This window comes from Solanum pennellii, chromosome 4 (assembly GCF_001406875.1).
Source record: "Solanum pennellii chromosome 4, SPENNV200".
NCBI lineage: Eukaryota > Viridiplantae > Streptophyta > Magnoliopsida > Solanales > Solanaceae > Solanum > Solanum pennellii.
This window is the reverse complement of record NC_028640.1, coordinates 60,767,860-60,792,149: the sequence shown is the minus strand read 5'-3', so window position 1 is coordinate 60,792,149 and position 24,290 is coordinate 60,767,860. Positions and strand designations below refer to the sequence as shown.

General features: G+C 30.1%; 1 protein-coding gene across 1 annotated transcript; it reads left to right on the top strand.

Annotated features, from left to right (window-relative positions):
* Positions 1-5,365: 5,365 nt before the first annotated feature.
* Positions 5,366-11,662, top strand: LOC107016868. Its single transcript, XM_015217196.1, has 4 exons — positions 5,366-5,587; positions 10,898-10,951; positions 11,030-11,179; positions 11,258-11,662. The coding sequence occupies exons 1-4, from the start codon at positions 5,366-5,368 to the stop codon at positions 11,660-11,662; spliced, it is 831 nt and encodes a 276-aa protein (XP_015072682.1).
* Positions 11,663-24,290: the final 12,628 nt, after the last annotated feature.

Here is a 24,290-nt window from a genome sequence, read left to right as displayed (position 1 = left end):
TATTATTAGTATTACCTCATTTTTGTTATTTCTTCATTTTTGTAAGAGTGATTGTGATATTTATTTATCATATGAAAGTGAACAAATAATGATTATACTTAGCTCTTAATAATTATATATCAAGTGTGATATTAGGTGGGATCAATCAAAATTAAAATTAAAGTTTATATGTATATTTAAATTTTATGTATTGAAACATTTTTAAATTTTGTGATCTTATAAAAAAAATTAAAATTCAGAAGTTATTTTCTTTTTGAAATAAAATAAAAAAATAAGTTCATATAAATCGAAAAAGAGGGATTCATATATTAAAAATGAAATATATATGTTTTATTAGGGGTGTCAAATGGGCGGGTTAGGTTGAAATTGGAAATATGAAAATTGGTTCAAAAGAAATCGGGTTAGGTCTTGACCCGCCCAAGTTTACTTTGAGCTCAAATGGTTGGGCTCAAACAGGCTAAAAATGGGTTGGATCTTGACCCGTCCAATTCGACCCGATTAATCTCAACAATTTAACATATTGATATTTAACTTTTATAATCACAATTTGAATATCCGCTCTAAATTTTTTTGTTAAAAAAGTAACAAATGTATAGATAAATCCTAAAAGATTTTAAATTAATAATAATTCATACCTTCAATATAGGAACATATCTTAATAAAAAGTTTTAAAGTGGGTTGAAATTGGAGATTGAATTGGCTCAATTGAGAATTTCTTCAAATGGGTTAAGCTTGATTGGGTTGAGATTGAACTCAATCCAAATTATCTTGAGCTCAACCCTTAAAATTCTGGGCGGATTGTGGTTACCTATGTTTGTGTTCATTTTTAACACCCCTATGTGTTATTATTAAAATGAACTTTTTCACATATTTTTTAAAAAAAAGTCGTTTGGCTTCTTTATATTAATTTATGCATATGTATGGAGTTTTAAAGATTTGAACATTCTAATATATAAATATAATGATTTGAAACCTTACCGTTAATTTTTCGTTTTAATTTCTAATTTGTTACATATTAGAAAATTAAATTTAAAAAAAAAAACTTAAAAACGTGTAACAATTTAAGATATTTTTAGAAAAACATAGTTAAAAAATATAATGAAATTCGGTTGACTCCATTATTTTTATCTAAACAAAAAAAAGTTGCATATATTGTTTGAAAAAAACGTAAGAACTAAAAAATACTATGAATCACAGTAAAGTGACAACTAAAAATATGTTAGAATCATGTAAGAAATTTAGATGACTTTCCTAAAATCACTTGTATCACATAAAATAAAACATATTCAATAACATATATTATTTAAAAAATGACACAAAAGGTACATAAATTAATAATTTAAATATTTTTTAAAAAAAAACATATAAAAAATTTAGTTCACTTTTTTAAATTTCGTTTATGTCACATAAATTGGAAGAAAAAAACTGACATACGTTTGGCTTGCGCTAGCGCAGGTACCTGATATCTAGTTATATAGAAGAGCCATGGTCGGACGGTCATGGCTATGCAGAGTTGTACAATGAGAAAAACCAATTATACTATGTACTTGCCCTTGTCTTACTCCCTCACAAATAGTCTTTAAACACGTGTAGTAATGTTGGTTCATTCTCTTTATATCATTACAAATTTACTATCTATTATAAATTTTAAATTCTCAACAATTATTAACCTCATTCATATATTGTGCACCCCATTTATTTTTCAATCTTCAATATATTTATTTACATGCCCTATATTTAGTCTTCAAAATATAAAATCAAGTTAGCTTTTACAATAGTACAATTTTAAAAATGTTTTTAACTATAGAATTCAGCTTTTTGGCAATTTTAGAACTCAAATTTTAAAATAAAAAAGAAATTTAAACATTAGAATACAAATTTGATAAATTATCAATTAATTCTAAATATTACTATCTTCTTGTCTCAAATAAGAAGGGGGATTTATTTCTTTGTAAGTAAATTATCTTGTTTTTGAAATATTATTAAATTTCATGAACATGCTATATGACAACTTTAAATTTCAAAATTATATTATATGTAGTTGTAAATCATAAAAAGAAGAAGATTATTAAAAGATTTATCAATTGAATATGACAGAAAACATATAAACATAACTTATGCTTTAAAACTAAATGTAATATCTTTCACTAGAGACAAAAATGACACAAATATTTTAAGTATGAATCATATCACCATGATTAAAAAAAATTAAAAGAAATTTTTATCATACTAAAAAGGTAAAAATTACTATTACAAAAAATATTTTTATCCCTAAGATAGACAAAATAAATGTAATTTTATTTGATTTTTTGTTATTTTACTATAATATAATTAATTGAATGGAATTGTAGTTGTGCAAGTTGGATATAGAGTTTTTAATATTTTTTAGTAAAATAAATTTATGACTTGGCTTTATCTATTTATAGTCCATTAAACTTGTCACTAAATTTTATTTTGATATACAAACTACAACTTGTTTCGATGGAATACCTAAACACTTCACACATTTTTTGTTCAAATTTTGAGGAAAAAAAAACTTTGTGTGCGTGATTATAAATGGTTATTAGATAGTTATAATAACCACATAAACATGTCATCTCAGTTAATTATATCTACATCCACCAAATTAGAACGTGTTTGAGGTTTACCCTTGTTTTATATGAGTCGAATATATAAAATTAAAGAAGATGACATATTTTATATTCAACATATATTGTAATTTAATGTTAATGTTAATGTCTAACATGATCTTAAAATGAACATTAGATTACATATTCTTTTAATATTAGTCATGATAACTTATAAATAATAAGTTATTTTTTTAATTCGATAGAAATAAAAAGAGTACTTCAAAGTCTAATGCTCATTATACTCTTTAATTTATTTACGTAAAAATATTCAAAATTAGTTTATTATTTAAGAATATGATTAAATAACATATAAATACAACTTAAGACTGTAATATTGAGCCCGTTAATATATATATATATATATATATATATATATATCAAACTTATATTTTAAATCAACATTTTTATAATAATGCACCATCATCTCATCTCAAAATCCTAGAGATGCCTCCATTAAAAAGATCAACTTGATGAATAATTTTTTTATTTTATTTTTAGAATGAGGGTTTAGGTGAGAGGATTCTCTTTATTCTGCCTTGTTCATTTTTAAGCTAATGTTCTCTCATTGTGCTAGTTATATTTTTCTTGCTTGTCTCTTCCATATAAAACTTCTCCCATCGTTCCTCTTTTTAGAGTGGATCATAGCATTATTTTTTGGAAAATTTACGTAATTAGACATATATTTCAGTACCATATATACTATTATTACATACTTTTAAAATTATATGAATTCTATCACCAAATAAGAGTTTTCTATTATATATTGAGAAAGATATACTTAGATATATGTATTTTTGCTACCAGATACATTAAAATTAGGAGAGAGGCAAGCGAGACAGGAAAGGAGGTGAACGAGATTTGTTATGCATCTCAATTACATATGTGAATCACTAGATACACACTAGATACATTTATATGTATGTATCTAGTGATTCACATGTATGTGAGATACTAGATATATAGGAGAGTGACAAGCGTTACGAAAGAGAGGTGAGCGAGATTTGCTATATATCTCAGATATATCCAAATTCACTTTGATACAATATATCTAGAATAAATTACATCTAATTTTTTTATCCTCAAATATTCTAAGATACATGTAGCTAGACGTATCTGATGCACCAAAAGTTTATAAATTACGTAATATTACAAACTAGAGTGTAATTAACTTATCAACTCCTAAATTAATGAGATTTATGTAAGTTTTTTTTAATGACGAAGACTTTGAAAGTCACAACTAAGTGCTTGATTTTGGTTATGTCACAACGACACATTTGCGTTTCATCAAAGAGATTTTGTTCCTATAGAAAAAGTGAAAAAAATTGTTGTTATCGTCTTTCTAGCTTCTACTCATGATCACAACATGCATTTAACTGTCATCTCTATAGGAATATTGAAAGAATGTGTGTACAAGCTTTGCGTTTGTAACTTATTTAATATTGCTTTTAATTTTTTATTTTTTTTTGAAAATTTCATTTTCCGCACGTAAAGAAATGAATTTTGAACTCAAAAATTAAATCGAAACAAAGGATGGCCTAAGGCCATATAATGATCAGCCTATCTCTTTTTCATTACTATTCAAACACATTTAGCATTTTCTTCCCTATGCTTTAGACTTTAGAGTCATACCAAATGATAAAACTTGCATAAACAACAGTATTAAATAATTTTTTAAAATCAAATTAAAAGGATATGTTTGAATTATCAAATAAAATTAATAAAACAGTGTAAATTCCTCGAAAATGATGAATTTTAATCAAAGTTTGCTAACTTGACAAAGTAATTAGCAATTGGAATTGTATGTTAAGACAATAAATCTAAAATTCCATACAATATTAATTTAACGAACTTTAAGAAGATATTTTACTAATTAAATGAAATATACGATGTATTAGTAGATACACGAGTCAATGCTCTTTCCACATTAACGGATGCAAGATGTAAACATTTTCAGTCAATCATATTTTTGAAATTATTGTGTTTTTCCCTAAAGTAACCTGATAGTGTAGAAAAAAACATTCAGTAAACAAAGTTTAAACTCATTAAAAAATGCAACGTTCAAATAGGAAGAGTTTTGACCATATCATATTGAAATGATTTGCATATCCACCTTAATTAATTAATGATAGGATCAATTAAAATATTTTGTTGAAACACTTACTAAGATTAGTCAAAATCTTTGTACTTATAATTTAAATATTAGATCATTTAGACTATTTATTAACCACTTACTACGATTAATTAGTCAAAATCTTGTACTCATAATGTAAAGTCAAGATTATTTAGAATATTTTTTCAAGAAACAATATATCATTGTTTCCAATGGCAATTTACCTCTCTCTTTTAGTTTCAATTATAATTTTTTCAAATGTGGTTGAGAGCTATAAGTATGTCGCAAGATCGAATTTTACGATTGAGGTATGATTTACATATGTTTGGACATTTTAAATTTACAAAAAATGTAAATGTAGTCAACTATGAACTTTTCTTCTTCGTACAAAAAATTCTTTCATTTCTATTTGAAGGTCTTTGTCCAACATATTGTTTTTTAGACTATTCATGGAGACTTATATGACTGTGTGGACATCTACAAGCAACCAACTCTTCTGCATTTAACATTGGGCTCAGAAAGAATTAAGGTAATATTTTGTTATAGATATATTCTTACTTCTGAAGTATATATAAGCTTTGAATTAAGGTATATTCATTTTATTTAATGTGGAATGCAAAAATAGATGACGATCACGAAGAAGCTTGAAAGACAAAAGTTAAAAGCTATGGAGCCAAAAAGGGGAAACGAATTGGATGGTTTCAAGGCGGAGGAATATTGGTTGAATAAAGAAGGATGTCCAGTTGGAACTGTGCCGATACGTAAAATAACAAAGAAACAACTCCAAAGGGATCTAGATGCCTCCATGAGCTTGGGTAATCAGTACTTTGGATATAATTGGATTGATGTAAGTCTTCGATTACAAATCTCTCTTTTTGTTCTTTTTTATAATGAAGATCCTTATTAATTTACTTTAATCTAATCCCAGGCTAGGACAAACTACCCCTTCAATAATTTTGGTGATAAATTGAAACATAATAAATGAAAGAAATAAGGGCCTCTAATTCTAAATTGGCATTTATATAGTTTAATTTGATATAGAAAAGGGTGAAAAATATCTCTAAATGTGTATGGCAAGTTAGATGCCAAAAGATAGTATAAAATAATTTAAGTTCAGAAAAATATTATCTCATCATTGAAAATATCTTCTTTTAAAATTTAATATTCTCTCTCTCTTTAGAAATTCTATTCAATCAACTTTTCTCAAATTTTATCTCTAAATCTCTCTTACTTAGATATACTCTAGTTTGCAATATTACAATTCTTACCAGATTACGGTGCGTCGAGATACATTTAGATGTATCTTGAAATACACGAAGTCAAAATTAGGTGTAATTTATTCAAAATATATTGTATCCAAGTGGATTCGCCTCCCTTTCGTCTCTCTCGTCACCCTCCTATGTATTTGATATCCTAGATACATGTGAACCACACCAGATACATATAATATAGTGTGATTCGAATGTATGTGTGATACATGACTAGTGCATTCGTCTTTTGCTCTATTTTAGTGTATCTGTAGCAAAAATATAAATATCTAACTATATTTTTTTTCAATATATGATAAAATAAATACTTACAAATTGCAAAATATATAAATATTTAGAAATATAAATAGAATTAAATATATACATATATATATGTGTGTGTCAACATTTGGGCGAATAACCTCATAAATGGGATAAAAATTCAACCCAATACTTCTTAAATAAAAAATTGGGTTGGAGCGACTTCATGAGCCAATTCCATTTTAACAAGGTTAAACTACATAAATTCCACTATTTAGGTCTTACTAATTAAGATTTTAAATAAAATTCAAATATTACTTTCTCTATCATATTTTGTGCTTAAGATGGATGAGTCTGAATATGTTTGATACATGTATCTCCTGACTTTAAAATCGAGATACATATTTCATTTATTTAAATTAATTAGTTATAATTGATTTTCTTAATTAGATGTTTAATTGTGATACATGTATCATACACGCGAGATACATGTATTCATTGATTATAAAAATCAAAATACACTATTTATAACTTTGAATTAATGAGTATAACTTATTTTCCTTAATTAAAGGATTAATGGATGAATAATTAACAATCAAAACCGATTTACAGGATCCTTACTTATCAACTTTAACAAGTTCCCCTAAAATAATGAAATAATAAAATCTTAGTAATTCTGTATTTGTAAACTTCATTTCTTCATTAATTTTTTGTTTTGTATCTTAAATTTTTGAATATTTCGGCCTTGAGATACACTTATCATTTTTCTTGAGATATATATATTCATCGGTTTTAAAAGTCGAGATACATGATTTATTACCTTGAATTCAAGGGTGTAACTTATTTTATTAGTTGATGAATAATAGCAAACTAAACAGATTTACACGATCCTTGCGTGTCAACTCTAACAAGTGTTCCTAAAATAACAAAAGTATAAATCATACTAATTTTGTAATTGTACACATGATCTTCTTTACCCATTCCTTCCTTTGTGTCTTAAATTTTTGACTTGAATGTTGGCAGATGAAAACCCAGCAACGACAAAAACCTAATTTGTAAAAGTTTATACAATAAGATTTAACACCAATATAAACTCTATCTCAGATACTTGAATGGAATGTAAATCGAGATACATGAGAATAATGAATAATAATAATAATTTACCCCATTGGTACACGGAATGTAAATCAAGATACATGAGAATAATAAATAATAATAATAATTTACCCCATTGATATATATAACAGTTGTGTTGAAGAAACCTTGAACTTCTTCTGGATAATATTGGTCATCTTGAAAAAAGACAATTAATGACTAATTTATAGAAAAGATATATGATGACGATAATGAATATAAGTTTGTATGATGGTGAACATCACGATTTAGTTAAGGAAGATAGAGAGATGCATAGATATAAAGTACGTGTGGGGTCGAGGTGAACATTAGGGTAGTGAAAAAATAATTTGAATTGCAAATGTAGCATTAATTAAGGAGTTTAAAGTTTAAGATAATTATTTAATATCATATTTAAGAGATTTGTGTATCTAATTAAATCTTTTTAAAATATATAATATAAATATTAAAAATGGTATTATGTGTAATTTTTAAAAACTTATCATAAAATAAGTATATATAATAGTAAAGTATGTCTAGTTAGGTAATTTTATTTTTAACAACTTTATGTATGTTTAGTCTTTTGGGGAAAGTTACACATATATACCATCTAATATTAATAGTTTACGATCCGTGTAATTCCATTTCAATTTAGGGAAAATTACCTTATTAGATATACATTTATATTATATATACTAATTATATCTATACTTTTAAATAATAATGCATCTTATCATTAATAAAGAGTTTTCTATCATATATTGAGGAATATATATATTTAGATACATATATTTTTGCTATTAGATATACTAAAATAGGGAGAGATGTGAGAGAGACAGGGAGAGAGACGAGCGAGATGGAGAGAGAGGCGAGCGCGATATATAATCATGTATCCGATATACATGTGAATCACACTAGATACATACTACATATGTGAATCTGTATGTATCTAGTGTAATTCACATTTACCTCAGATAAAAAATACATAGGAGAGTGACAAACGAGATGGGAGGGACGCGAGCGAGATAGTCATGTATCCTAGATACAAATGTACATGTACATGTATATATCTAGTGTAGTTTGCATGTATCTGTAATCAAATAAATTATAGGAGAGTGGCGAGTGAGATGGAAAGAGACAAGCTAGATTTGTTTGTATCCCATATCTATGCAAATTCACCTTGGATACCGTGTATCTAGACTAAATTACACATAATTTTAATTCATGTATCTCGAGATACATGGGTCTAAACGTATCTGAATGCATAAAAATATTATAAATTCATTATATTACAAGCTAAATTTATCTAAATAATTAGCTCTTAAATTAGTGAGACCATATGTGACTTCCCTCCAGTTGGCCCATATCAAATATCCAAAATTTCTATATCTTTTCCAAAAATGTCACTCTTTCTATCCACCGCATCACTACTCTCCAATACCTTTGTTTTCTCTCCAATATTTTCAAAATAAATTTTTAATACTCACATAAGCATAATAATGTTAACACAATATATTTTTCAAGTATTCATTTATAAATATTATTTAATTATGATCACCGTTGTTAGTCCTTATTTCATTAAAAAAAATAGAGAGGAAAATAATGATCACCATTATAAGCTCAAAACATTTCCATTTCAGTCAACAAGTATGCAAGAAAATTATAACCTCTTAAAAAAATTCATAAATTCATTTGTTCAGCATTGATAAAAAACCACAACTTCATCCTCCAATCACACTTCCTCTCCGCACCAAGAAACCAATCACAATCAATGTTTTAAAAGACTTTTTTGGGACTCACCTCGGGGGTTCTCCCTGGGGCGAGACTCTAGCAAAACCCTTCAAGACTCAACTGCAGGACTTAGTTCTTTAAGACTTACGTCCTGAGCGTCTGATTGTACGCCCTAAGCACCCGATTGTACGCCCTAAGCACGCCCAACGCTCAATGCTCGAGGCTCGCCTAATAGATCTTATACAAATTATGAGTTAAAATCTTTAGTTAACATTGTTGACATATTTAATATTTTTTTTATCTATAGAGATAAGAAGATTGAGAGTAACTCAAACAACAAGTCAAAGTATCGTATCTTTACTATTTGGTAACATTGTGAAGATAATTATTTAGTACGTAACATTGCTTTTAAAATTATATAGTGAAATTTTACTTGTTCACTTATCATTGGTCATCATGGTTTTGTCATATGTCTCAAAATTATCACATTTTATTTAGGTATTTGAAAGTAATTTAATTTTTATTCATGATAAATTGATGTTTTTATTAGGAATAATGCACAAGTACCCCCTCAACCTATATCCGAAATCTCAAAGACGCACTTATACTATACTAAGGTCCTATTACCCCCTGAACTTATTTTATTAATAATTTTCTTCCCCTTTTTGGCCTACGTGGCACTTTCTTTGTGGGCCCAACGCTAGTTGACTTTTTTTTAAGCCAGTGCCACATAGGCCGAAAAGGGGTAGAAAATTACTTATAAAATAAGTTCAAGGGGGTAATAGGACCTTAGTATAGTATAAGTGTGTCTCTGTGATTTCTGGTGTAGGTGGAGAGGATACTTGTACATTTTCCCTTTTTATTATAATAGTAGTAAGTTTTATTTATTATTTTCTTTTAGGGGGCTAAATTGTATAGTGTAATAATAATATTTTTTTCTAGAAATAATGATTATTTTATTATTAGAAAGTTAAGACATTAGATCATTTATACTAGTATAATCATGTTAAACATGATTTATTTCTATGAGTTTCCTTAATTATGTTTGTAATTATCTAAAACTATTGATGTATTCTTATAATTTTGTGTTATTATGTTATTATACTATATTGTAAATTAAAAATTTATGAGGCTTACGCCTCGGCTCACACCCTCGCTTTTAAAACGCTGATCACAACTAAAAATAATACAAAAGTAAATGTCTATCTCTAACATAAAATATCATAAGTTTCACAACTCTTGCAACAATTACACTGAAGAATCAACAACAATCCAAAAAAGAAGAAAGTAGGAAAACTCATATACAAAAAAGAAGAGATGAAAAATCAAATGTCAATCCTTCATAGATCCAAGTTTACACATAATAACAAAATAGTTTTCTTCATTGCAACAATGTTAGAAGCTCATTTGGAGGAGATATCGCTAAGCAAAATCACGACTATAAAATATCATTGAATTGTAAGCATAAGTATTAGCTTAACTAATATAAGTGAGAAATTATATAAATTTAATGAAATTTCTTAATTATATCGAAAGAAAAATTGAAAAACATTGTATTTAGTTTGCAGGAATTAGGATACAAGCGACTCCACCAATAGAAAGATTTTATGGTGTCTCTGCATTTCTTAGTATATATAATCCTAAAGTAGATGGAAATGGTTCATACAGTGCTGCAACCATTTTTCTTTCTAATGGGAAAGGGCAAAACGTCGAGGAGATACAAGTCGGATGGATTGTAAGTTGTCATTTCTTATTGCATCTATTCAATTTCAAAAGATTACGATCAGTACATATTCATTTTCCAGGTGCATCCAAGTTTGAATGGTGACACACGAACTCATTTGTATACCAAGTGGACAGTAAGTGTAACTTTGATTGAATGACAAGTTCCTTTTGAAAAAAAATATATGAAATAATCGAGAAATACTTTGGGATAGGTGGATAGCTATCAGAAAACAGGATGTTACAACACAAAGTGTCCGGGATTTATCCAATTAAGTCGTACAATACCTATAGATTATGCTTTTCCAAGGACCTCAGAAATAGAAAGTTATTACAAAGAGGAAGTGCTTCTCAGGTTGTATCAGGTATGTTATGCTACACACTTTCAATAATTTTCTTACTTGTCTTTTATGTAAATAATCATACTTTTATCATTTTGTTAGACAAAATATTTTGATTATCATCTTACTATGCCGGTGATGAATGAGGAGATAGGAATGTGGCCCTATGAAGTGTTCAACAAATTGACTGAAAATGCAGGGGACTTAGTGCAATACGGAGGGAAAGTGTACACACCAGGAGGTCAATATATTACGCCTCCTATGGGAAATGGTCAATTTAGAGGAGGACATTGGCTGCTCACTAGTTATATGCGCAAAGTCTTGTATGAAATAGAAGTAGATGGCCACAAACAACAAGTTTCACCAGATGAATCTAAGGTTGAACCTCGTGAATCAAGGTGTTTTTACGAAGGCAATCATTATAATGCAAAGGATGGCTACTGGGACTATAACTTTTTATTTGGGGGTGCAGGTGGTGGAGATCAAAGTGAATTTTGTCAGTATTAGAATAAGGGAAAAACATTAGTACCTAGCAATTATGTCATATTGTATTTTTGTTTGAATGGAAAAAACATTTTTATATAGTTGTATTTTTGCTTGATTTTGAAGCTGTCATCGATTAAAAATCAACCTATAAAATGCAGACAATATGATTGGCGATGTGGTTGATATTCGTACCATTTACTGGTACCCTTGTTCAGTTGTGTTATCTATTGATGTACATGTTTGGAAGTATATAAGTAGTATGTCGCTATAAAACATGTTTGTTTGCCCATTCTTTTGCTTCTTCGCCGCCATCCGAGAGAAAGTTCTATGCTAAATCATATTGGTATGATGCAACATCAAGTAATACATAGTCCCAAAACTCTTTTAGTTGCTTTGTTTTTAATTTGATGAATATGGAGAACTAAAGACTTGGTCTATCCACTATGATTGTGACTTTATCATTTGATTTTTGTGTTCATCATCGTGCTCTTTGTTTCAAATTTGATTTAGCCAAGCCTTCCTTTTGTCCTGTTTTATGCTCCTTTTCTCTTCTTTGATTGGGAGTGGAAGAAGGTAAGCATGGTACCTTAGGATAAAAAAATATTAGGAAACTTTTGTCATTGAACATGAGTTTTTCGCTTTTTTCAAATTTCTGAATGCCAAAGAAAGAGAAGAAGCAGCTCAATTGGCTCTTGCATGCAGTTTTAAATATCTCTAGCTTTGTTGCTATGTCATACTAACATTAAAAAAACTCTCTCCCCGCCACTGAATGTTCCATTTTCGTTAGAGAAATCGTCCCCATGTTCCCCCCGTGTGGCGACATGGGGGCGAAAAAAGGAAAGAGAGGGATGGGGTTTCTCTCGCTTTTGGCATAGCGGCCCCCAGTGGGAGGCTAGGTTATGAGGCAGCCGGAGGGAGAGGATCCTCTGAAAACAAAATCCTTCTTGACAATCTGATTTTGTAAAAAATTGAGGGATTGCAACAAAGATGGACTCCGGATTTTAAGCAGAGGAAGATCTTCCTATATCTCCAGTTTGGGTACTCTTTACCTCTTCACATGCCTAATTGGCAGATAGTTAGTGATGAGAGAAAACATGATAAAATTATATCGAAGACGCTTGATATGGTGGTAGTTAATGAAAACTAGAGTAATTTGTTTCCCATTATTGATGTTTTCCATCTTCCAAGAGTGAGCTCTGATCGTTATCCCATATTAATTTCCTATGGGATGCAATAAGGGAATCATATGAAATATTTGTGAAAAAGGTTTGAATGAAGAATGAAGAGTCACAACTTTTATGAAGAATTACTATTTTTATAAAGGTTGCAACTTTTATGAAAAATTATGACTTTTATGAAAAGTTGTGACTTTTATGAAAGGCGACGACCTTTCTAAAAGATTGTGGCTTTTTCGGTAAGGAACAATAAGAATCTTTTCTCACTATCCTTTGTTTTATATAAATTAAGGGATTTTCTCTCATTTTGAAAATAGAATTTTTTGGACTTCTTCTACTACTACTAAATCTAGCATTTTAAGTGTACTTTACTGCCGTTGAGTGGCTCGCTGACACCAGAATTTTGGGTATCAATATACTGGTGATTGAGATCATTCTGTCCTGGAAGGATATATTCCAAATCAAACCTCGGATACTAGAGGGAAATAATTTCCTTAATGGGACAATGTGCATTCAATGGGCTTGATCTTCTATCTATTTTCCAGATTTTGGTATTTGTTACAGATTTTAGATTTTTGGATTAATTTATGTTCTTCTGTTCTTTACTGGTTCATTGAACTTTGGTAACTTCGTGTTTCTACAAAATTTGTTGGAATCAGTAAGATTCTTTCTTTAAACACAGATTGACAACAATTCTTCTTTAAGAAATATTTTGTATAATTTTTTTAATTGTTTTTGATTTAGTTTCATTACTAGTTTTAATTTTCTAGTTCTGAAAATGTTCTTTAACATTGTTGTGTCATACCAAGTTCTTCAAAGTTTTGGTTCAAAGTATTTTAGGAATACTATGAACAACAATCTTAAGAAAATTTTTATACTGTTAGCATTTTTTGTATTCTACAGATATGAGAATTTGATCATGGAAGTAGAAGATAAATGCATTATTTTTTCATAATTCGATGCTTTATTTAGCAGGGTCGAAGTGAGAATGTAACAGAAAAAGTTTGTGGTATTCTGGTTATAAATTACACCAGATAACCTTCTTATTATTTGTCTAAGGAGGAAAATAGTTTCTAAGAGTTAACAATTTTGATTTTTTATCATGTGTATCTTTGGAAAAAGATCTGCAAACTATATGTTGTGGAATTAATTTTGCTTGACAAATAGTTTTCCTTTAAAATTCTTTAGCTTACAAAATGAGAGATGCACAATTTTGTTTGATAAATTAGTATGTCAAAATGTTATAGTTGGAAGGCTATTTGAAAAGAAAAATATTTTTATGTGATAAAAGAATATGTTTAATTCCGTTTGGAGACTAATAAACTTTTGTATTTTTGTACTCCTTGTGTATTAAAAACTTTTGTAGTTTTTCTACTCTGAATAAATTAGACTATGCAATTGATTTGAAGAATATGAAAACTTCACCTACTAAGTCTCTGCTGTACTTTTGATTTTCTATAAATTTCACTATTATATAGAAACACTCTAAATACTAAGTGGTATGTCTATTTGTGATAGAGGAAAAAGACCAGTAACATAGAGTTGGTGAGTTTGTGGAATGTACTTTGACACTATGTAAAGATTGTCAAAGAAAATTGAAACTCTATAATTCTTTTGTAGAATAATATTTTCAAAAGAGGTTTCATACTGCCAATGACATTTTGATAGTCTGGGAAAATATGTGGAAAAACTATTTTCAAATACTTAAAAAATATTTTTGAGATCACTGTTGACACCCAATTTTGGACCTACACAATGCAAATTAATCATCGCGCTTCCTAAATTCCAAACGAGTTGAAATAATTGATTTTATAAAATTCAAAATATTTTTAATGTAATTTTAAAGTAGCTTTAGTCGATTTTTATAATTTAACTGATATATATTTTTATATAATTACTTTATTTTATAAAATATTCGAAAATCGTCTCAAAAAGACTTTACTCTTATTTAACGCGTTATTAAATTAATTTTGTCCAAATTAGCAGTTTATATATTTAATCCTTAGTTTATAATTAAATTAATTATTTTATCTTGTTAAAATTAAGAAGCTTGTTAATTAATTAACGTCAATTCAACTTATTTAAATTTTAGCCGAATTTGCTAATCAACTCAATTTGGTTAAATTTTTAAAATTTATTTGGCCAAAATTGCAATCCATGGGCCAAATTCTTGTCACGACCCAAAAATGGACGTGATGACACTCGTCTTATCCCACCAAGACAAGTCAGCCTAAAACTCAACTATTACAATAAAATGCAGAAAATTTACTATCAACTTACATTATACCCCAAAACCTGGTTGTCACGTGTACAAGCCTCTAAAGTATTACAATTGATTCAAAAGAAAAACTCAAGTCTCAAATGAACTTGTTTCTAAATAGAACAAGATCATAATTAAGGAGAAGAAAGTCTGATGCGATGGAAACAATTACCTGACAAATCTCCAAGAAGCCTCGGAAAAGAAGAGAATGACAAGTACAACAAAAATCCAGGCTCATAACCTACAAAAATTTGTAGAAGCAAGGGGTGAGTACCAAACCACACTGTACTCAGCAAGTAAACCTCTAAACAAAAGCTAAGGGGATGAAATACGGGTACTCCTACCACCCCCAACCGAACCTCCACAATTACAACCTGCATTAAAAATCAACCCAACCTAACAACTCACAGTTTACATAGCACGTAGCTCAACAATAACACTTAGACAAATTACATATCCTCAACAACACTTCAACAAATTACATATCCTCAACAAAAATACATCAACAAATTACATATCCGCAATAACAAGCTCAATATTGATCAATCACAAGTTCCACAGAAAGGTAATCAGAAGATCAACAAAACACGATATCAAGTTCACTAATGATAAATATGTGCAATGCAATGGAATACAATGTCAAGTATAATGATGCATGTCTGACCTAGTGATACACACCCGCTGTCTCTCAGTCCGGGACCCATGGGGGACATATCTGTCCATGCATCTGTCGCGGCGCACGACACGACCCTCGATATTAGTAACCATCGTGGCGCACGATAAGTCCCTCGAAATATAGTATCCATCGTGGAGCGCGATACGTCCCTTGAAATGATACATCCTCTTTAAGTTCTCATTCTTTCTCAATGCACATAACACTTGTCACAACCATGTCTTAAAATAATGCAAATGACCTATTCACACAAATAAAGAGGATATGAACATTTTCATAACACTGCACAATTCACAACAACATCAACAATGATTCAAAAAACTTTTCAAACCATTCTTTATTATCAACACATCACACACAAGCAACTATTCACATTGCCTTTTATTACCCTTTGTTTTCATCATTAGAATTATTCAATGTGGACAAGTCAACCCATCACCAAATACCATTACTTCCACACATATACCACAAGGAAATACACGCATTTCATACACTTAACAAGAGTTTAGAAATCCACTTGCCTCAATTAGTCAAGAATTCACTTTAAAACTTGAGCCTTCCCATTTTATTGAACTCCAAACTCAAAGCAATCTATTCACATTAATAATCACAATAATATTTTGAAATAACAACACTCATATTACCATAGGTCTAGCTTAGACCTAAAATCTATCCGAATTTATAATCCAACTCTCAATTTTGATGCCAATTAACATTTCAATTATCATATCTTTTTTTTTTTCGAAGTAGAATTATGTTATAATTTCTCCAAATAACATAGTAGCCTATCTTAATATACCAACATTTGAACCATGAGATTAACATATATAACTAACTAATAGATATAAAATCCGTAACTATAAAACCTATAGGCAGAATTAAAACCTTTTGAAATGGTGCCATACACATTCATTATCTAATGATTGGCTGAAATTATTAGCCAATGATTACCATCAAATCACAAAAGCAAATCACTGGAAATGTTTAGAATCATCAATAACAAGAGCAACCATTTCTAAAGAAAAATAATAATCAAAAGGTAAAGTTTCAATTGTTAAAAATAAACTATATCATGATTGCCTAATCATTGCTAATAATTGGTAGTTACAAAAGGGTTAGTACCTATGTTATCCATCATCGATCTTGCGGTGTTCTTTTCCTCCATCCTTTTTTCTAAATTTTGTACTAAACTGACCAATCCTACTTCTTATTTTAATATATAAGAGTTAAATAGTACATGGTCTTAAATAAATTATCACTTTAGTCCATTAACTTTCAATTAATTTAATTATCTATAATTACCCATCAACAAATTAACTAAAGTTAAAAGAATAGTTAAGAATTTTCAAAAAAGCTGATTTTTCGGGTCATTACATTATCCACCACTAAAAACTATGTTCGTCCTCGAACATAAAGAAGAAGGAAATATAACCATATTACCAAAATCTTATGTTATGACCTACTAGTAGGTGTTCATCCCTCCAAGTAAGCTCATTCTTAAAACCATTCCATCAAGATCAACTATCAAGACCTAAATTTTTGAATAAAATTTGAAAGATTTACAAATCAGAAGTGATTATTAAGTCTTAGACTGACACATTAACTCAATCTAAACTATAACTCATTGGACCTTAACACAACCATCATTACGAATATTTTTTTTTTCACATAACCATCAGAATCAATACTGACTACAACCAGAAGTGAGCCTGAATCAACCAGCAGACACTTATAATGCACACACCATCACACATCTTATCAAGATTTCTTTTTTTACAACACAATCTTTCCATGACTTAAGTTATGAAAATATGATATTTAGGCATAAAGTACTAATCAAGCGAGAATCAAACTTATCTAACCCAAAGAAGAACAAGATCAAGTAAACACCCAACAAGCCATACACTCTAGGATGCAGAACCTTTAACAACACTATCAGATAACTGTAAATATTCACGGAAACTCTTCTATAAGTTCTCATAAGCGAAGTCGTACATAACGACTTGTATACTTCAATTATCCCAAGAAAACACCACATATGTCATACCTAAAGTAATTAAATCTGTCCAAGTATCTTTTCCTATTGAAAGGACGTCACATGATCGGTACACCCGATCCACCACTAGGTATGCACCCATAGAAGTGAAAATATGTATGGTCATAGACAATTAATCACACTCCAAATCATATCCAACATGAAGTAGCTGGTCACATAAGAATATACAGAACCAAAGTCAAATAACACTAGATACTCCTTCCATTGGTCCTATATAAATAAAATTTCATTCATCTGACTCTATCCCTTATTTTTTTTAGCCACCCAAAATCAACCAGTCTGATCTCCATTACAATTTTTATACATATTCCATTTATAAAACTCTACATACTATCATAGTACGGTAACAAAAAGAGACAATTCTTAATACTAACAAAACAATCTAACCATACTGATCATTTCTTCACTCTCAACCCGCTATTAATATCAAAGTCTTTATACAAAGCACATTGTCGTCTCTAAAAATTTCAAAATATGACTCCTTATCTTTTTATGTAGTCATTTCATGACAGATGCAGGTCTCACGCAAATCTGAGTGTACTATCCATTGAGATCAAACTATTGAATTACGTCAAATATCAATTGTACAAAATCTTTTACCAATCAAGTTTCAACTACCATTAGAACCATCATGTACCTTATGTAATAATTTAGAGAAATTCTTGGTCACCTTATTAATTTTATATACTATGAGCACATAACTTCTATTTACCATTAAATATCTATGTAACAACTCATAACACTCTGTATAGTCCCATCAACAAAGTAGTTTCAATTCCCTTAAATTTCTCATTAACCATGTAGAACGATAGGTCCACACCATTGAGCATTCATAAGTTACCTATCATATTTTGAATAATCTAGCTCGACATATTCACATAAAATCTTTCACACTTCATTACTTTTCACCCAAACTAAAACTCCATCTTTATAAAAATCATTGATAGAACCTTAATAAGTCTATGTTATACCAAGTCACATTCATAGTCATAGAACTTATATATGAAAATTCATACAACCTTCTTTTCAAACCAAAAATCTATATAAGAGGTCTTATTCCTTTACATCTCTTAAATTCTTTCCATAATGAAATTTTTTAAATATCTTAAACTCTTTAATACACCAAAATAGTATTTCTTTCGCTAACTCACTTAATAATTGACCAATAATCCATAAAATTTAACCTTATACTCTAAATCAAAACCTTATCTGAAACCTTCCCTTAGATTTTTTTTCAATCAAAAGGAATCAACTTTACGACTTAAATCATGCACAAGTCCTTCCAAATGCTCAATATCCGATACAAATAATTTCTTACCTTACCGATTCATACCTTGATAAAACACACTACTACAAACCCAAACTCACATTGAAAAACTTGAATTTTGAAACTATGTAACACAATTCCTTTATCTATCAACATTAGCTTATAACTTGAAGTTTTTATGAATTCACGTATCTTAGCTTATCATTGATCGCCTCTTCATTGACCTTATCATATCTTTTGCTAAAAATTCAATTCGTACTAATTACCAAAATGAAAACCACACACACAAAAAAAAATAAATTAATCACACTCTAGTTGAACATCTAAATACTCATTTCTCAAGTTTTATTCATAAATTTTTAACCAATATGATGCTCCGTAAAACTATCACAATAATCTAGGCAAGATAGATGAAATCACATGTCTCTAAATCCGATTATACAGTTTTTCTGAAGATACATCCAATTTGTCCCTTACAATTAGAGTAAATATTCATGTTCTCGCCTCCTTTCGAAGGCTAAACTATATCCTACTAATTCTTTCCATTTATGATTCCAACTCCTTCAATTCTATTCAAGGAGTGTTTCAACACCTCCTATAACTTTCTATGCCGCAAAGTTAATCATCAAATAGTAGCAAACCACAACCTTAGGTACTCACAAGTCTTCTTTGCAATACAAAAAAATCGTTCAACCATCAATTCTTACTATATAGTTCCATCTCAATCACAATCCATTACGAACTCTTATTACCATCATGCTCAGTTACCTCTTGTCATTACACGAAGTTAACCTTATTATCGACATGACACCTCGAACCCCACTATATCAACCAAAATAAAAGTACTAACTCAATCTTATATGCATTTTTTCCCCTAAAATCTTCAATTACCTTCACACAAATATACTCTTTGGGACTTTCTTTACCCTAAACTTGTCATTTGGGGTATCTATCCATTCCCTTGGACCTTAAGATGAAATCACTGGTCCTCATTTAGAACCCTCGGGATACACCTCTTAACTTAAAACATTAATACCATATTCACAATCCACCACTAATATCTCTCTTATACACGCTGCTTTATCTCAAATATTTGCAATAACAACCTATTTGGTTTCTCAAATGTGAATGCAACATTGAATCTCATTATACGAGCATGTGATACAATTGATAACTCTTTAACTAGTTAATATTCACACTTTACAATCGACATATTTGTTTCAATATACCACTAATATTACACCGTAAGAAAAATTTAAGATCCACCACTAGGACATATCATACCTACCGAGAAGATCATATTCAAACAGGTCACACATTTTTACGCATTAAATAGCGGTAAAATACTACTAAATTAGTTTCGTATCTAGCCCAAGCTATATGCGTTCTTTCATAGGGCAGGTCAATATCAAATGTATCACACTCCATAACCCCAACCAAGTAAGCATCGATACTACTATAGTAGAAATTCTAACCTTAATTGGTGCATCATTTTCTAAGAATTCCATTCATGTTATGATAACTTTACTGATTATAGTTTCCAAAGTTACAACTCAATTATCTAGTCATCCCTTTAATCATCCCACTTCCAATTGTTAACCACTCTAAATATCGTATATACCACACAAGTACTAATCATATTACTAGGATAACTAAATTTACATAGCCCCTTAATTTTTTATTTTTTTTATATTATTCGAAATATAACCACAAATCCTTTCCATAAGTATATCACTTCCACTTTAATACCAAATGAAAAATTTAACCAATACACGACACACCAACTACTCACCAGAGGAACTACACAGGAGGCATCACATAAATGAGAGTCGATGGAGTGAAGCGATAAAAATTAAAATCGGACTAAGTACGCACGATAGAGATCCAAGAAGTGAAGATTTTTCCTAAAAGTTACTATAGCCTCTCGAAGATAAGTACAGACGTCTCCGTACCGATCCTCGAGACTCTACTTAGACCCGACTCACACGTGAGACCTATGAACCTGGGACTCTGATACCATTTTGTCACGACCCAAAAATGGACGTGATGGCACTCGTCTTATCCCACCAAGACAAGTCAGCCTAAAACTCAACTATTACACTAAAATGCAGAAAATTTACTATCAACTTACATTATACCCCAAAACCTGGTTGTCACGTGTACAAGCCTCTAAAGTATAACAATTGATTCAAAAGAAAAACAAGTCTCAAATGAACTTGTTTCTAGAATAGAACAAGATCATAATTAAGGAGAAGAAAGTCTGCTGCAATGGAAACAACTACCTGACAAATCTCCAAGAAGCCTCGGAAAAGAAGAGAATGACAAGTACAACAAAAATCCAGGCTCATAACCTACAAAAATTTGTAGAAGCAAGGGGTGAGTACCAAACCACACGGTACTCAGCAAGTAAACCTCTAAACACAAGCTAAGGGGATGAAATACGGGTACTCCTACCACCCCCAACCGAACCTCCACAACTACAACCTGCATTAAAAATCAACCCAACCTAACAACTCACAGTTTACATAGCACGTAGCTCAACAACAACACTTAGACAAATTACATATCCTCAACAACACTTCAACAAATTACATATCCTCAACAACAATACTTCAACAAATTACATATCCGCAATAACAAGCTCAATATTGATCAATCACAAGTTCCACAGAAAGGTAATCAGAAGATCAACAAAACACGATATCAAGTTCACTAATGATAAATATGTGCAATGCAATGGAATACAATGTCAAGTATAATGATGCATGTCTGACCTAGTGATACACACCCGCTATCTCTCAGTCCGGGACCCATGGGGGACATATCTGTCCATGCATCTGTCGCGGCGCACGACACGACCCTCGATATCAGTAACCATCGCGGCGTGCGATACGTCCCTCGAAATACAGTATCCATCGCCGGCGCGCGATACGTCCCTCGAAATGACATCCTCTTTAAGTTCTCATTCTTTCTCAATGCACATAACACTTGTCACAACCATGTCTTAAAATAATGCAAATGACCTGTTCACACAAATAAAGAGGATACGAACATTTTCATAACACTGCACAATTCACAACAACATCAACAATGATTCAAAAAACTTTTCAAACCATTCTTTATTATCAACACATCACACACAAGCAAGTATTCACATTGCCTTTTATTACCCTTTGTTTTCATCATTAGAATTATTCAATGTTGACAAGTCAACCCATCACCAAATCCCATTACTTCCACACATATACCACAAGGAAATACACGCATTTCATACACTTAACAAGAGTTTAGAAATTCACTTGCCTCAATTAGTCAAGAATTCACTTTAAAACTTGAGCCTTCCCATTTTGTTGAACTCCAAACTCAAAGCAATCTATTCACATTAATAATCACAATAAGATTTTGAACTAACAACACTCATATTACCATAGGTCTAGCTTAGACCTAAAATCTATCCGAATTTATAATCCAACTCTCAATTTTGATGCCAATTAACATTTCAATTATCATATCTTTTTTTTTTTGAAGTAGAATTATGTTATAATTTCTCCAAATAACATAGTAGCCTATCTTAATATACCAACATTTGAACCATAAGATTAACATACATAACTAACTAATAGATATAAAATCCGTAACTATAAAACCTATAGGCAGAACTAAAACTTAATGAAATGGTGCCATACACATTCATTATCTAATGATTGGCTGAAATTATTAGCCAATGATTACCATCAAATCACAAAAGCAACTCACTGGAAATGTTTAGAATCATCAATAACATGAGCAACCATTTCTAAAGAAAAATAATAATCAAAAGGTAAAGTTTCAATTGTTAAAAATAAACTATATCATGATTGCCTAATCATTGATAATATTTGGTAGTTACAAAAGGGTTAGTACCTATGTTATCCATCATCGATTTTGCGGAGTTCTTTTCCTCCATCCTTTTTTCTAAATTATGTACTAAACTGACCAACCATACTTCTTATTTTAATATATAAGAGTTAAATAGTACATGGTCTTAAATAAATTATCACTTTAGTTCATTAACTTTCAATTAATATAATTATCTATAATTACCCATCAACAAATTAACTAAAGTTAAAAGAATAGTTTAGAATTTTCAAAAAAGCTGATTTTTCGGGTCATTACAATTCTTAACTCAAAACCTAATCTTTTGTCAATCCATTGTGAAACCAATTTTGGGCTCTTGTCTCAATATTTTCAGACAACCCATTTCTTTTTCCAATCCCAAACCAGTAGCCCACCAATAGCACCTCTTCCATCAGCCCTTTTAATCATGGGTAAATCATATAAATATGCAATATTAAAAAAAATATTTTCCATTTATGTCAGTATAATTTTTTTAACTAAACATAACAATTTTTTAGAATTAAAAAATTATACTGTATATCTTCCTTCGCCTCTTTCTCTGCCTATTTTTTCTCTTCCTCCTTTTTTTCCTCCTTCTTCGTCGTCTCTTCCTGTGTCATTCTTTCTCTTCCTTTTTTTTTTTTTTAATTCTTCTTCTTTTTTCTTTTTATCTTTTTTGGAAATTTTCATTTAAATAATTGTTTTTAAATTAGTTTTTGTCTATTTTTCACTAATTTTATCCAAAAACACGACAAGAAGAGAAATAGAAAAATCAAAAAATGTACAATATCATGTTCTCAAATGGAAATTTCACGTCTTTAAATTTATAGAAATAAGAGTTCACCATTGATGGTCATTATAAAGATTCAAATTTTGAATTCATTATTAGAATTTTACGAATTTGTGATTAGTTTGGATAGGTTATTTCTTAAAGTAATTGAAAATGTCATTTGGAGTTTGTAGCACAATTTTAAGAGGGTTTTGTTAAGTTTATGATTGATTTAGGAGAAATATAGTGTAACGACCTGTTTAGTCGTTTTGAGCAGTAGAGTTTATTCTGGTAATAACTGTCAGGGTCGACGGATTCCACGATGGACCGTCGTGGGCACGACGGACCGTCGAGGGGGTCTCGTTCCAAAACACTTAGATTCTGAAAAATTGGGTACTGAGATCGACTCTCTGAACTTCACGACGGAATGGCAGGACGGACAGTCGTTGGCACGACGCACCGTCACAAATCTTTCCACAGAATTAACTCTCTGAACTTTGTGACGGACCGGCAGGACGTACCGTCACAGTCATGACGGACCGTCACAGGCTGCGTAACCCTGACTGGGTCGGA

What these genes read in the sequence shown, in the direction of transcription:
- LOC107016868 (XM_015217196.1), top strand. Translation starts at nt 5,366, where the DNA reads ATGACGATCACGAAGAAGCTTGAAAGACAAAAGTTAAAAGCTATGGAG. An exon ending in TTGGATATAATTGGATTGAT is followed by an intron (nt 5,588 to 10,897) that starts GTAAGTCTTCGA and finishes TTCATTTTCCAG; the next exon opens with GTGCATCCAAGTTTGAATGG. An exon ending in TGCTTCTCAGGTTGTATCAG is followed by an intron (nt 11,180 to 11,257) that starts GTATGTTATGCT and finishes TCATTTTGTTAG; the next exon opens with ACAAAATATTTTGATTATCA.